The sequence below is a fragment of the Patella vulgata genome, chromosome 3 (assembly GCF_932274485.2).
Source record: "Patella vulgata chromosome 3, xgPatVulg1.2, whole genome shotgun sequence".
Lineage (NCBI taxonomy): Eukaryota > Metazoa > Mollusca > Gastropoda > Patellidae > Patella > Patella vulgata.
Genome location: NC_065881.2, coordinates 36,159,158 through 36,175,654, shown reverse-complemented (window position 1 = coordinate 36,175,654; position 16,497 = coordinate 36,159,158). Strand labels below are relative to the sequence as shown.

Genomic DNA, 16,497 nt, shown 5'->3' with positions numbered 1-16,497 from the left:
GCGACAACTCTTCTTGACTACCCGGATGACTAAGCCGCTGTGGGCATCTGTTTCATTGCCGGGCAACCTATCTTTTTTATTTTTTTACAGGGATGTGGATAAAGTTCATGATCTAATGGATGAAGTAGCTGAACAGAATGAAATAGCTAGTGAAATATCAGATGCTATATCTAATCCTATTGGTTTCGGACAAGATGTTGATGAGGTAAACATCTTTCACTTTATCTCTTTAATCCAGTGATGGGATTTTGCCCGTATATTCTGGACAAGTCCGACGGTATTTTCCAAACGTCCTAAATTGTCCGACCAGGAATATGCCCAATCGGACATAAAGACACAGTGAATAATATTTGAATTTCCAAATTTAATATATAGTGTTCTAAGTTTATGACTACCACTCGACCTGATTATCGTTGATAATAGGCTGGATTGATAAGGTAATTAAGTAATCGACGTATTTATCGTGTCATACCGATAGTCACATAGACAGCTTGTCTGTGATATTTCTTCGGTGGAAGCCGAAGTTAGGTAAAGCTATTCCACACACACACGCATATCCGATAAATACTAGACTGTTCTGATCGCACATCTCAGATTTATGATCACAATAGGATGATAACTTTTGGGGTTAGAGCATTCACAAGGTTAAACAAAGTGAAACAAGGGCCATAACTCTAGAAGTAATAAACGGAAATTGCTGAAATTCAATAGGCTTCTTCGTTTCCCAAATTTAAATATTGCATATGAATTTCACATAGATCGGATGTTAAGAGTGTATCCGCGAGAAGACCATGCAAAAATCGCAAAAAGTGCTAAGATGGGGGGTCGGAAGTTTTTGATCAAACTTATGGTATGACACCCCCTAGGGGCAAGAGGTAACATGCTGAAGTGGTTACAGTCTGATGTCGCTCTAAAGGACTGTACAGGAATTATTCATTTTATGGGTAAAATTGCGGTTTTCACATGTGTATTTATCACCTTTTTTAAGCACAGACTGCATTCTATGGTGGAATAGCAACCTTCTAATTTTGACCCTGTCTGATAAAGCGGGTGGTCAACTTCTACCCCAGCACTAATTTGAAAAAAAAAAATCAGTACATACTAATTTTGTGTGGACTTGTTTTAGGGTACCATATTCACATTGTCCTTATAGTGCAGAAAAAGATACACTGTAACTTTTTCTTTCATGGTCGCAAGTAGAATTTCTTTTGATGGTTTTGAAGTGCTAAGCACATAGTATCCATAGGTGTAAAAAAAATGACCGGAATGCAACATACTTAAAATATACAGCTTATTGAAAAGTGCTAAAAAAAAGCTTTTGTGATACATTTTTTTGCGAATTTAATTAGAGAAATAAAATTTTTGACTTTTATACTTTTATACGTTTCATCATATCCATAGCCATTACTTTTACCATGTTGTACTCTATATAAGTGTGTATTTGTATTTATTGTATATTTGGTATTGTCGTATTGTCCCTTTAACATATTTGTTGTATTGTCTCTTTAAGATTTCATTTTCAAACAAGTTACCGAAAATGGCTACAAAATGTTTAATTTCAGAGCATGTTTCCACTATTCATTTTGGGACACATCCACTGATTTCTACAATACAGAAATGTGGAAGCTTAAATATTAACGGCAACGAAGCCTAATTGCGTCGAAGTAGGTGACATTGAACAGTGTAGTATGGTAGCTACAGCTCTTGGGCACCGTCAGCTGCACCTTCAGGGCCGGATTTAGAATAAGAGAGGCCCTAGGCAAACCCCCTGAACAGGGCCCACGACATGGACCTTGGGGTCCTGGGACAAGCAACTCGGTGAGACGGTGGGTCAGGGGAAGTCATGCGGTTGGTGGTTCGAATCTCACTTTTAGGTGAATTTTTCATTTTCGTTGGATTATTTTATTTAAAATAATGTCTATTTGAGAGTAATGGATATGTTTGTTAAGATTGAGCACGTCGAAACTCCAATGGAAGGTCGTGGACAACTGCAGAAGTCAATTCCCATTGACGCCAGATGAGCCATGAACGATTACAGGCCTTTGAAAGTATTTTTTTTCAAGATATTTTTATAAAACAGATACTAATGTATTTTAGGGCTGGTAGTTAACACCATATGAATGAAAAGGAAAATAAATTGTTAGGTTTTTTTTATCTACTACGGTTAATTATCTCCAAAATAGGGAAATTACATGTTAATTTTTTTCAAGATATTTTTATAAAACAGATACTAATGTATTTTAGGCCTGGTAGTAAACACCATATGAATGAAAAGGAAAATAAATTGTTAGGTTTTTTTTATCTACTACGGTTAATTATCTCCAAAATAGGGAAATTACATGTTAATTTCATGGGTTATTGTTTCCTTTACCTAGTTTTTGTCAAGTCGATTCCGGTCATTTTTATTTTTTGTATCAAATGTTGGGAGGTTGCTTGTTCACGTGAGCATAAATTTTTTAAATCCACCCCATGAAAGAAGTAGCTATAGGGCGTCAAACTTTTGGTGACGAAAAATGGGGAATTTAGACAGGCTTTGATATCCAGTCAGTATACAGATCTCGTTCGCCAGAATCGTCTGAAGTTAATATTGTGGTAACAGCACTGAGTCATCGGTAAACTGTGTGAGTTTGGTCTTTCTGCTACGTATAGTAAAGGTGTAAGGACTTGCCAAAGTTGGTATTTGAGAAAAGACAGATTTTGGCAATTTCACCATAGGAAAAATGTTTTTTCAATTTTCTCATACAGGAATTGAAAGATTTATCTAATATTGCACATTTATGTGTTTTGGGACTATCCCAACTTATAAACCAAATTTGGTCAAAATCTGTGATTGAAGCCTTAGCACCTTCTGCATGGTTTTCTCGCGGACACGCTCTTAACTTTTGGCATTAGAGCATTCGCAAGGTTCAGCAAAGTGAAACAAGGGCCATAACTCTAAATGTTATAAACGGAAATTATTGAAATGAAATATGCTTCTTCATCTCACTAATGTAAACAACATATATCAATTTTAAAACAATTGAATGATAACTTTTGGCGTTAGAGTATTCACAAGAAATTGTGGACGATGGACGGACGGGGGCGACGGCAATATACGTCCACATTTCTATGTGTGCATATAAAAATTGTGATCTCCATAGGGTCCACAAGCTAAAAACGTGATTTTTCGTACAATCAGGGACCATAATCCATGAAGTTACGGTCCGATCCAGTGTTTAAAATTCGGCAAGAAAAGTTGTAAGCCAACTGGACCCGCTGATAGACGCCATTATGAAAGTTTTAGGTGCTAACATTAACTTGTGGGCCCAATAAATATTAACAAAACACACACGCTACCCACCCAAAATGCCTTGAATTTCGAAGTTCTGCAAGAGATTCATTCATCATGACGTGTGGAACTGACGTGAAATGAAAGACCGTGACCTCTTCAACATGAAAGTAAACTATCAGTGCTGTCTGGCAGACGACACATCATTTTTTTATCATTAACATTTTCATTATTAAACTGACCTTCTGTCAAACGTGGGGATAGCCTATATTTAAGAAACGATAAACTCTTTGTTATTCTTCCTATGCACGTGCCTCTTTTCGAAGACTATGGTCTCCAGCATGGTAGTGAAATCTTCATTAAAGAAATAGATTTGATAATCAAGTCTGCTTTTAAATCACAAGATTTAGAAAGAATTGCCGGAAAGGCCAGTCGTTTTAGCTCGCTGGAATTATATTGTTACCGGTACCGGTAGTTAGGCTTTCACAGAATTTTCAGCTCTGGTTTTTCAATTTTATTTTTACAAGACAAAGGATTTATATCATGTGAGTTTTTATTCTTGGATTCATGACAGTACAGTAGATGGACTGACCTAGTTTAGTAGCATACGTGTTTGGATCTCCCCATTATCGAATATAATATCCCGGATTATACATCTGTATTCAATGTCAGATAAAGACAAATAAGACAGTAAGTAAGGCATACCATCGGATCACACACTCATATATTCCACACTTGATCAAAATGGTTAAATAATATCCTCCCGAACTCTGGGAGTGTGCTGATATTTGCAAGCACGACCTCACTTCTACATCGATAATTTATTTCAGTGGACAGGGTTTTTTTTATTTCCGATAATGACAATACTGTTCAATATCTGGATAAAATATGTTTCGGACATAAATAGGGACAATATAAATATTTGCAAAGGAGAATTTTATAGATCCATGAACAAATTATCCTTGACACATAGTTTTCCCCGACAAAAACAATTGGCTCACAGGACTAACCCACCATCTTCCAAATAAAAAGATGTAGGCCCGTCCAGTTATTTATCGATGTCTGGACGGGGCGATGGGAGTATAAAAATCACGTGTCAACAAAATGTTCAAATTCATACGTAATAAAAAATAGGTGGCCCTGGTTATTTTTCATATTTAATCCCTGTACGGTATTCAAATTTATTATTATTATTATTACAGCATATTTATAGTGCGCCCTTTCATATAACATGTTCAGGGGCACTTTACAAATTTACAATGTAAATCATACATAAACAACAAGATTATGGACATGTTAACGATTGTATACAGAGTCAGTTAAAAGCCTGATTAAATAAATGTGTTTTAAGTTGTGTTTTAAAAGAATGTAGAGATGTTCAACATGTTAAACTAAATGGTAGATTATATAAGAGACTAGTTGAACAGTTTTGGGCTTTAAAAGTAGTTTATCTGATGTACATAATGTTCGGCAATATTCCCACAAAATTATGTGTTGTTGTAATAGAATAGAAAGAAAGCGTACTGACCTGTACCTGTTTTAAATTCCTCCTAAACTACCTTATTTTATGGGGTAGCAGTATTTAAATTAGTGAAATGAAGAATCCTGTTGAATTTCGGCAAATTCTGTGTATTATGTCTAGAGTTATGGCCCTTGTTTCTCTTTGTTGAACTTTGTGAACGCTCTAACATCAAAAGTTATCTGCCGATCTGCATGCGTCATTTAAATTAGTAAAGAGGAGAATCCTATTGAATTTCAGTAATTTCCGTTTATTACTTCTAGAATTATTGCCCTTGTTTCACTTTATTGAACTTTGTGAACGCTCTAACATCAAAAGTTGAAATTTGAAATATAAGTTTACAACCCAAAGATCTTGGTTCCTTTCGATATTTGCGCATATTGGACAGTAACTTGCACGAAAAATCACATTTTTTAGCTTGTGGACCCTATGGAGGTCACAATTTTATTCCGATATAAAAACCTGTTTGAATATTTCACCGTTACACCTTAATGACGGTTGTGTTCAAATTTCCCGAAAATCGGACCAAAACTGCCGGACAAAATAGCCACCCCTCGAACGCAAACAGTGTAAAAAATATGGTCTATCAAGGTTGTTGACCCTCTAGAGCTCACAATTTTGATCAGATTGTGATGAAACTTGAAATACATGTTTATAACCCAAAGATCTTGGTTCCTTTTGGTATTTGCGCATATTGGATCGTAACTTCCTGAATTATGGCCCTTGACTGTACGAAAAATCATGTTTTTAGCTTGTAGTAGGTGTCACAGCTCCATTGCCCGCGTTGGAAGAAAGTCGTTTTTTCCCCGATTTGTAACCCTTTTTTAACTTAACGTCATACGGTGGCTATTTAATATTTTGTAATAATTTTAAAATATTTTGGAAGCCGGTATCCTGATCTTTTGTTTGATATAAATTTTATATATGTGTTCATTTCGTTAATTTCATAAACGTAAGTTGAAAAACGTTAATTTCCCGTGTTTTGACGTTACGCTGAAAAATTTTGTCACGTTTTTAAACGAGGGTACCCCACTTCAAGTGCTCGTCGGGCGCACTTATTATTAATATTATTTTTTCATTCTAATATCATTAGAAAGATAAATGAACGATCTTTCAATTGGTCGGGGTTGCTTTGTTGGCATTTCGAAATACCATGCATTTTTTGCAAGTTGAACGCTTCAATTCACGCAATCTTTTTTTTAGGCATTTGTCAATATAGCACCCCCGACCGATTGAAAGTTCATTTTATTGTCGTTTTGATGCTATTAAAATCAAAAAAATCGGAGCATGGTAAGTGCGCCCGCCAAGCAATTGAAAATGGTATACAATGAGCAATTTTGTCAAAAATAAATCGCGTAGTTTTGCCTTGTTATGACGTCATTTCAACACCAAAACTAAAATGTATTCCATGTTCCTTTGACTCATATTCGCGGTAAATTACGTCGAAAGGCAACTCCGATGTTTATTTATGAAGTAAGCGTTATGTTATATGAATAAAGGACTTGCGTGAAAATAAATAAGGATAGTTAAAGGAGCTAAATCGCTAATATTTGGGACCTAGAAATTGACACAAGTGGGTCGCAACTCATATAATACCGTAATATGAATGTATATAAACTGATTTACATTCAATCGTTTCCGTTTTTACTCTAATTTCAAATCAGTTATGTTCCGTGAAATAAGCCAGCAGTCTCAATTGAGTGCAAATTCCTAGCGTCTGGTTATCCCAGTCTACATAAGCCGTTTGGTTTGGTGCAATATGTCTAGCCTCGTTCCTCTAGTCTCTTGCTAGAACTGGGGCTGAAACGCATTATGGTACACGATTCGTGTACCAATGGTAAAATATTTATTTTGTCTTAAATATTGGATATCAGAAGCCTACCCTTTTCCGGTAAGATCACAGCATCAATGTTGTTTTAAATTGACAAATAATTCGTGTTTTAAAAGTTGAAAATTTTTAATGATATTGAGTTAGAGACTTAGCTCCTTTAATTCCATTTTTTTCACGCCTTTCGCTGGGTTGACTGTGTTTACATCACGTGACTCATATTCGCGAGCTTTTATAACCATGTGACAGGATATAAATATAAAATCGAATGGAAATTTCCTCTCAACGACCACACGTCTCTACTTTTAACACCAAACATTTTTCAAGAATTGAAAAATTCCGTAAAATTGACGAATGTTTCAATGCTCTGAAATCATAAATTCGCTGTTCACCGAATTATTCAAGCCCAATTTTAAAGCATTTCTGTGCACACGAATGGAAATGAAACCGGAAAACATCCACACGGGTCAGGTACTACTGATAATTAGTACATCAATTTCTATCCACTTACTTAAACGGGAATTATACCCAAATAAAGTTGGACCAACTAGCTGAAATAATTTGAAAAATGGCTCAATTTCTGGATTTGCTGTTGGCGATTTACAACATTTCGTTTGAGATGATGGAACCGACATAGAATATGAATTAGGTCATTCATGTCAATAATATCCTAATTACTATCATCACTGAGTATTGATACGGATACCCAATTTTCGCAAAACGTTTTACTAAATAATTTAGCATTATATAACAGTTGTCATACTGATTATTATAATTTTAATTCTTTTTTTTTTTTAGGAAACTATATTTAACACCTCGAGTATCACATATTTGTTGGCCAGAGTTAAACAAATTGAATGAACCGACAAACCGAAGGCCTTAATTGGGCCTTGATTCGATATTTATTTACATTGATTAAAATATACAAAAAAAGGAAGCTGCTCAATGGGCTACATACCTTGAAGGAATAATAGAAATATTCAAAAGTGAAGTAAAAACATAACAATTCTTTGAGTTAAATTGTAGCTTTTAGGCCTAGGCCTTTATAAACATGACTAGGCCTACCATAGCCTATCAGTAACTGAGTAACCTACTTTTACTCTTTAGTCTTTAGATTTAGAGAATAATTTTTTATTGGTCAATGTTATCTTCTGAGTAGAAAATAATATGTAAGCAGAATTCTAACAATAATGTAAGCAAGGAATGCTGAGAACAATGATAATGAAACAAGAGTTGTCCGTTTTTTAAAAACATCCAAAACCATCCAAAATCCTTAATAATTCACTAAAATTATACAATTCTTAATATTTTATATTAAATTGGCTATAAATATATGCTAAAATGCTTTCTGCTACTGTACTTAAAATGTGGCGATCAATTGGTTTGTCATGGTAAACATCATTGAAAATGGAATAACATTGCCTTTTTTGGGGTGTTTGTTTTCGTTTTGATTGCTATAAAAACCAAATATTAAGTAATATACAAGAGTAAAGATAAGTAATTTTAAAAATTCACAAACATATTTACTTGTAAACAAAATTTCTCTTCAAGATCTTAATTCCTTTATATTTTATTTATGTCTTAATAATGGCCAAAATGGACAACTAGCTACTGCAGAATGTTCTTCAAAAGGGAACCCCTTTCTAGCTCTTGGGGGAAGACATATAAATATTTTCATTTTATTTATTTTTTAAAATCTTGTCCTATAGCTTCTGTTTTTAAAATAATACAATTATCAATATTGATGTCATGATTATTGGAAAATAATGCTTTTCGGTAAAAAAATATGTAGTTGCTATGGTAACAGCCCAAACTCCTTCATATTTTTCTCAAACTTACACAATCCATATCATTTGATATTACATGGGTTTCAAATATTTTAAACTGCTTACTTTAAAATGTGGTGATGACCTTTTGGGTTATGGTAAATAGCGTTGAAAATGGTCAAAAATTGCATTTTTATACGCCCACATTTTCATGTGGACGTATTATGCCGTCGCCCCTGTCCGTCCGTCCACAATTGTTTGTGGACTCTCCAAGCCTTGAAATAACTGCTAAGGTTCAGCCTGACATCATGTCAGGCTGAACTGATTTTCGGCCGGACATTTCAGATTTTCAGCCTGACAAATACTTTATAAAGTATATTAAACCAAAAAACTGTTGAAATTTACTATGTTTATATATATTATTATACATACATTTATTAATAAAATAAATTGATGACTCACATACAACCTGGAGTTTTAAGTTTTTATATGTATATGGAATACAACTTTATAGTTCATATAATAATGTCATTAATCTCTTTGGTTGGGCTGGGGACTAAATCCTAAAAACTCTGATTAAGATTCAAATTTAACTAAAGAATAGACATCTTAATTAAATATGAGTTGTCGTAAATGGTTCAGAATCTGCCAAGTCATTTTTGATCCACTTTTCTAGTTCTACGGCTCGTTTTTGTAATTTTCCAACTGGTGACGGCGACGCCCCCCGTTTAGAAGTGTCTTTATGAGAGACATAAGATTAAGACACAGTACCAGTCTTTGAATTTTCTGGAACGGTCCCACTAGCCGGGATATCCGTGTCCGAGGGTTGGGAAAAGTAAGAAGTTATTTTATTCGACATGTTTTCACGGCTCTTCTATTTACATTCACATTGGAAGTGTCCAACAAAGTGAGATATTTTCGTATAAAAAATCTGTCCCTAATTACATCCATAGTCAACTTGGACATTTTCTTGTAAACTAATTTTAAAATATTATTACTTTTATAACTAATAATTTATATAATTACATGTCATGTTAGGTGTGATTTAGAGCTAATCATATACGAAAGTAATGCAAAGCTAGCTACGAGACTCGAATAACCAGTGTAAAAGAGCCGATTCTCAATATTATTCATTATTTTTTCTTCACGTGGCCGAGAGAGATACATGTATAAATAGTAATATTTTTACTATGACTCGGGTCGTTGATATAACCAGCGTAAAAGAGTCGATTTAAAAATTATTGAAGATTTTATCTGCACGCGGCCGAGATATAAATAGTAACATTTTCACTATGACTCGGGTCATTGATATTTTTGGTTCTGGACTTTCGAGTCTAATAATAAATAGCGATCGACTCAAATATTTTTGACATAATGTTTTACAAAAACACGGTCGGACAATTATGTCCGGACGAAAGGCAATTTGGCCTGTCAAAAGGGGTCAATTCGCCCGGACATTGTCCGTGTCCGGACGCTTATTTCAGCGCTTGGGACTCTCTACAGGTCACAATTCTTATCCGATTTCGACGAAACTTAAAATATATGTTTATCCCCAAAAGTTCTTGGCTGCTTTCGATATTGGCATGTATCGGATCGAAACTTCATGGATTATGGCCCCTGTTTGTACGAAAAATCACGTTTTTAGCTTGTAGACCCTATAGATGTCACAATTTTTATCCGATTTTGTTGAAATTTGAAATGTAAGTTTATAACCCAAAGATCTCAGTTCCTTCCGATATTTGCGCATATCGGACAGTAACTTCCTGAATTATGGCCCCTGATTGTACGAAAAATCACGTTTTTAGCTTGTGGACCCTATAGAAGTCATAATTTTTAGCTGATTTAAAAAACCGTTCTATTATATCACCGTTACACCCTAAGGATGAATGAGTTTGAATTTTGTGAAAATAGGCCCAAAATTAACAGACAAAATGGCAGCCGTTCGTTCCCAAATAGCGTAAGAATATGGTATATCAAGGTTGTGGACCCTATAGGGGTCACAATTTTTATCCGATTTTGTTGAAACTTGAAATGTAAGTTTATAACCCAAAGATCTCGGTTCCTTTCGATATTCGTGCATATCGGACCGTAACTTCCTGAATTATGGCCCCTGATTGTACGAAAAATCACGTTTTTAGCTTGTGGACCCTATAGAAGTCATAATTTTTATCCGATTTAAAAAAACGTTTTATTATATCACCATTACACCCTAAGGATGACTGAGTTCGAATTTCGTGAAAATTGGCCCAAAATTGACAGACAAAATGGCCGCCATTCGTTCCCAAATAGTGTAAGAATATGGTATATCAAGGTTGTGGACCCTATAGGGGTCACAATTTTTATCAGATTTTGTTGAAACTTGAAATGTAAGTTTATAACCCAAAGATCTCGGTTCCTTTCGATATTCGTGCATATCGGACCGTAACTTCCTGAATTATGACCCCTGATTGTACGAAAAATCACGTTTTTAGCTTGTGGACCCTATAGAAGTCATAATTTTTACCCGATTTAAAAAAACGTATTATTATATCACCGTTACACCCTAGGGACGACTGAATTCGAATTTCGTGAAAATCAGCCCAAAATTGACAGACAAAATGGCCGCCGTTCGTTGTCAAATAGCGTAAGAAAATGGTATATCAAGGTTGTGGACCCTATAGAGGTCACAATTTTTATCCGATTTTGTTGAAACTTGAAATGTAAGCCTATAACCCAAAGATCTTGGTTCCTTTCGATATTTGCGCATATTGGACCGTAATTTCCTGAATTATGGCCCCTGATTGTACGAAAAATCGCGTTTTTAGCGAAAAGTCAAAAATCACAACTTTCAAATCGCGGTAAAAGCAATAGAATTGTTTTATTCATTAGCCAAAAATTGCTTTCAAACTTGTGAAGTGCGATTCATTATGTTTTGTATGAAAATACTTCATTTGGATAAAAGTATCATGACTAGTTTTAATTAATAAATTGGTAAATTGTAGAAAACAATACCGCCGGTAAAAAAACCCATCTTGTCTTGTTTTTCCAGACTTAAACTTTAGTTAATTATTTTGTCTATTCTGTGACGCGATCAAAAGTCAGTTTTGCTTGCGATTTCCCAGGCGGACATGTATAATGCGTTCAATATAGAAAAACTAACTGTCTGGTAATTCCAAGGTAAATCACTGCCGGTTGCTATGAGAAAATAGTCCCGCAAGTCCAAATTATCCAGTATACAATTAATCGCAGTTACCAAAGTTTTGTCCGTCTGGTTATTTAAGACTACCGTGAGCGCGTGCTAAGATAAAATGGCGGCGTCTGCTAGCTCGAAAAGACAAACAAATGGAATAAAATTAGCCACGGTACATTCGTGGATACAAAAATATGACAAAAATCATACATGGTTAAACTATGGACCCTATAGAGGTCATAATTTTTATCCGATTTAAAAAACCGTATTATTATATCACCGTTACACCCTAAGGATGAATGAGTTTGAATTTTGTGAAAATAGGCCCAAAATTGACAGACAAAATGGCCGCCGTTCATTCTCAAATAGCGTAAAAATATGGTATATCAAGGTTGTGAACCCTATAGAGGTCACAATTTTTATCCGATTTTGTTGAAACTTGAAATATAAGTTTATAACCCAAAGATCACGGTTCCTTTCAATATTTGCCCATATTGGACCGTAACTTCCTGAATTATGGCCCCTGATTGTACGAAAAATCTTGTTTTTAGCTTGTGGACCAATTAGAGGTTATAATTTTTATCTGATTTAAAAAACCGTATTATTATATTACCGTTCCACCCTAAGGACAGTTGAGTTTGAAATTTGTGAAAATCGGCCCAAAATTGACAGACAAAATGGCCGCCGTTCGTTGAAAAACCTTTCTTCCGCGAAAAGTCAAAAATCACAACTTTCAAATCGCGGTAAAAGCAATAGAATTGTTTTATTCATTAGCCAAAAATTGCTTTCAAACTTGTGAAGTGCGATTCATTATGTTTTGTATGAAAAGACAAACAAATGGAATAAAATTAGCCACGGTACATTCGTGGATACAAAAATATGACAAAAATCATACATGGTTAAACTATGAACTTTGTGCTAACTTTGTGCTAAGTATGAACATAAAATAAACTGCTCGAGAAATTTCAGTAGGGCAATTCATTGAACCACAAGATTGGCACTCAAGGCAGACAATTTACGCAAACACATGTAAATGAATAATAAAACAAGACTAAAGATTATAATATTGTTTATTTATCAGAATTGCAAATTTTTGTAATGTACAGTTTACTGCTCCTCAAATCTGAGCAAATGCTATTTAAATTTTGAATTGATTACAAAATGTGAATCTGTCACAAAAATTTGCTACTCTTTGGTTTTAGACTAAATTGAACCCAGATACACCAACATTTCTTTCACTTTAAGTTACAATGTTGGGATATTTTGACCTTTTTTCGACGTCATATCCTCCGCATTAAAATTTGAGGAACCCTGTGGCTGTTTTACGCGAAACGAAGTGCATTTTAGTACAATATTTCTATGGATTGCGTATGTACTGTTTTTCTAGAGATTTTATATCAGGATAGAAGACGATGTTTATTGAAGGAATAATTAGGTCGCTCTTCACACGTAATTGAAAATACACAATGTCTATTGAGAACTTAATAATTATTTTCTGCATGATTAATTAGTAGGCCTAAATTATGACCAGTTCTTGAAATTAGGATTCTTCTACAACGGCACCAAAAATTTATAAATGCCGTAGCTAAAATTAGCTGACACTGCATGACTGCCTTTCTTCATATTTAACAAATACTGTTGTCATTTTCCGTCACTGAACGTGCAATTTTTATATTTGTAGATAGACAACACTAGGGACCGGGTATCATTCAGATTTGACGAAAAAAGGAAAGAAACTGAGCTTACCATCTAGAATCTAATACTCGTATCCAGTTAATAGATTGTCATCCAGAAAGTGTTAAATGCTGTCGTCAAAATTCATCAAATAATGTCCAGTTTGTGCTACATGTAGTTTAAGAAACACTGTTTAGTTTTGACATCGGTCGTCTAGTTTATGAAACTAAATTGTCATAAACCAGACGACCAATATCAAAACTAAACTAAATGGTCATAAACTAGACAACCAATGTCAAAACTAAACAGTGTTTCTTAAACTACATGGTAGCAGAAACTAGCCCTTTTTTTCATGAATCTTGATGGCATTTAATACTTTCTGGATGGCAATCTATTGAATATGTGTATTAGATTCTAGATGGTAAGCTCAGTTTCTTTCCTTTTTTCATCAAATCTGAATGATACCTGGTCCTTAGTGCAAACGGCCCGTGCAATCATTTTCAGTGTCAATTAATCTGGTCCTAATTGTGTTTGGTGGTACTGTCATAAGTACAGAGTCTTCTTGGAGTAATAAAGTCATCGAAATTTGTTTTCCTTTCGATCATTGAGTTATTCGTGTTCCCAACGGTTGCCATCATGTCAATCATAACTAAAACTGATTCATCAAATTTCACACAGCTCTGCCATAACCTTCTATAATAAGGCCACTATTTTAGAAAGTGAGAATTTTTATGAAAAAATAAATTATAACGGTAGGCTTGGGACACTAAATCTTACATTTCTGAATTATTGACCAAATCCCAAGCCCCTGTATGATATTGAAAAGTTATTACCTATGCATTTCATGCGTCTACATGTATATAAAAGGCATAACTTTTTGATACGTGGACAACGGCGCAATTTGGGCTATTTTTATTACTGTAGCAGTCCATGTTTGCTTCAGTTTTTACTTTTTACGACAGTTTTGCCGTTGCGGTACGTAGTGGTAAATTCTAGCATTGGCGGTATGATTGAGATTATTATTTATAAAATATTATTAAATGTTGATTACAATATAAGTCCTTAAATTTGTCGGTGTTCGTAGAATGTTTCATCGCTACCGGCTGATTATGATAGCTTCTGTCTTATCAATGTAACGTGACATTTTCCCGCTTTTTCTATCTATAGAGTTGAAAATATCAACTAAAATAAAAGGGCCGATTGCCATTTTAAGTAAGAGACTAGAGAGAATGCTTTGTTCACAATTTGAATAATATTTTATGAAAAGATATTTGGCTGCCGAGTCATTTTGAACAGATATCGGCTACACAAATATCGGTAAAATTTCTTCTGCTAGGCCACTCATCGGCCAATTAGGCTACTTAATGGTGAAACCGATAATCTGACCATCACTAAAAATAAATTTAAAATGATTAAAAATTTTGTTTTGTTTAACGAATTCCGTTCGTAAATGTGCACGATGCCAGATTTCAACTTTCGCCAATGTAGGTCATTTCCTGTTTCACTGTGTTTTGTCTGTTGTAGGCGAAGATTTTTGTGAAATCTCTTACAATAGACAGCAAAAAAGATTTTTCGGAACATAGATAGATATGATATGTAAGTTTAATGTGTTAGCAGTGCAGATAACTGAAAATTGTGAATTTTGCCATCCGCTGAAAGAAGTAAACTAGTTATCAACTTTTGTGACAAGCTTTTGACTGTTCGGATGTTAGATGTTACGTCGTCAGAATATCAAAGAGTAACATCTAACTTATTGGATTATACCAACAATAGAAAACATATGCGAGAACTGTTGTTGACTGTTCGGATGACTTAGCTGCTGTGGGCGTATGTTTCGTTGCCTGGAAACCAATCTTTTATTATAGTATACCCATTGCATTATCTAACTTTTATAAATTTATTCACAATGATTTCTTAGTCTTGGAAAATAGTTACTGGCTGCATAGTATATCCGATTAATTGCTGTTAACACCGATGTACACAAGGCATACTGATTCAGTGATTACTACCCACCTATGTAATCATTTAGGGCTCCCTTTCTATACTGTTTATACTTAGGGTTAGTCACTGATATACCTATTAGCCAGTAGATTGCGTTAATCAAGTACTTGTTGTTATTATGTATATATTTATGGCTTCAATGTATAAATACTTAGGGTTTTACTAATATGTCTGTTTTAACTTTATTATTAATATTATGACAAAGGGAGAAGATGACGCACCCTCTCTTCATACAACAGTGTGTTTTAAGAAACTTTTGATATCCGAGGACTTTTTTATTTTGTGTTTTTAACAATTTTCAAGTGTAAATAATTTAATTAAATCAACCTGTCCATAATATCATATTTATTGTATTGGACGTTAAATCTGTAATAAACAACAACAGCTAATGTCTGTGATATCACTTCAGTGGAAGCTATTTCACACACTTATATGTATTGTTTGCAAGATCACTTCAGTGAAAGCAAGTGTTAAATAAAGCTATTTCACACACACATACCTATATATATTATTTGTCTGCGATATCACCTCGGTGGAAGCGGACGTAAAATACAACTAACTCACACACATATGTTATCATTTCCTTAATAAAGACGAGTGTATCATCACATGTTAATAGACTAGTAGTAGTAATTGTTATTCCATAAATAGTTTTTAGTGTGTTATGGTTCAATTACTAAATGCCACTCAAAGAAGTTAGATTTGATGTACTTTCAATTTTACAAATTGTTTTTTTTTATATTTCAGGATGATTTAATGGCTGAATTAGAAGAATTGGAACAAGAAGAAATAGAAAAACAACTATTAGATGTAAATGGTCCCGCTACGGAAGACTTGCCATCCGTACCTGTATCTGAACCTGAAAGTAATATATACCTTTGTTTATAATTCATTATTTCAATATCAAGTGATTTTTATGTCACTATTTTCATATATTGACTGGTTCATTTTCCTCCCTTGAGTTACCTCCAGCCTTCCCAGTGCAGTGACACACGGATTAAGAATTGGGAATACCTACACTTAAAAGCAGTGATGTGATTTCAAAATTTTAGTTGTCGGACATTTTCTTCCCGAAAATAAAGGGACATAATAACTCTTTTTGTTATTTAAGCAGGCGTTTTCAAACCACAATTAAGAATCACGTGTCAACAAAATATTCAAATTCATACTTAATAAAAAAAATAGGTGCACCTCGTTATTTTTCATATTTAATTCCCGTATGGTATTCAAATTGATGTCAATAATATTCCTACAAATTTACATGACATCGTC

The 16,497-nt window shown here is 34.3% G+C and overlaps 1 protein-coding gene across 1 annotated transcript in view; it reads left to right on the top strand.

The window, feature by feature from the left end:
* The window catches only part of LOC126815245 (charged multivesicular body protein 4b), a 55,392-nt gene extending 39,279 nt beyond the window's left edge, over nucleotides 1-16,113 (top strand). Inside the window, exons 3-4 of the mRNA XM_050540805.2 lie at nucleotides 91-205; nucleotides 15,973-16,113. Coding sequence (XP_050396762.1) covers nucleotides 91-205; nucleotides 15,973-16,113 — 256 coding nt within the window. The remainder of the gene's footprint in view (nucleotides 1-90; nucleotides 206-15,972) is intronic.
* The last annotated feature ends 384 nt before the right edge of the window (nucleotides 16,114-16,497 follow it).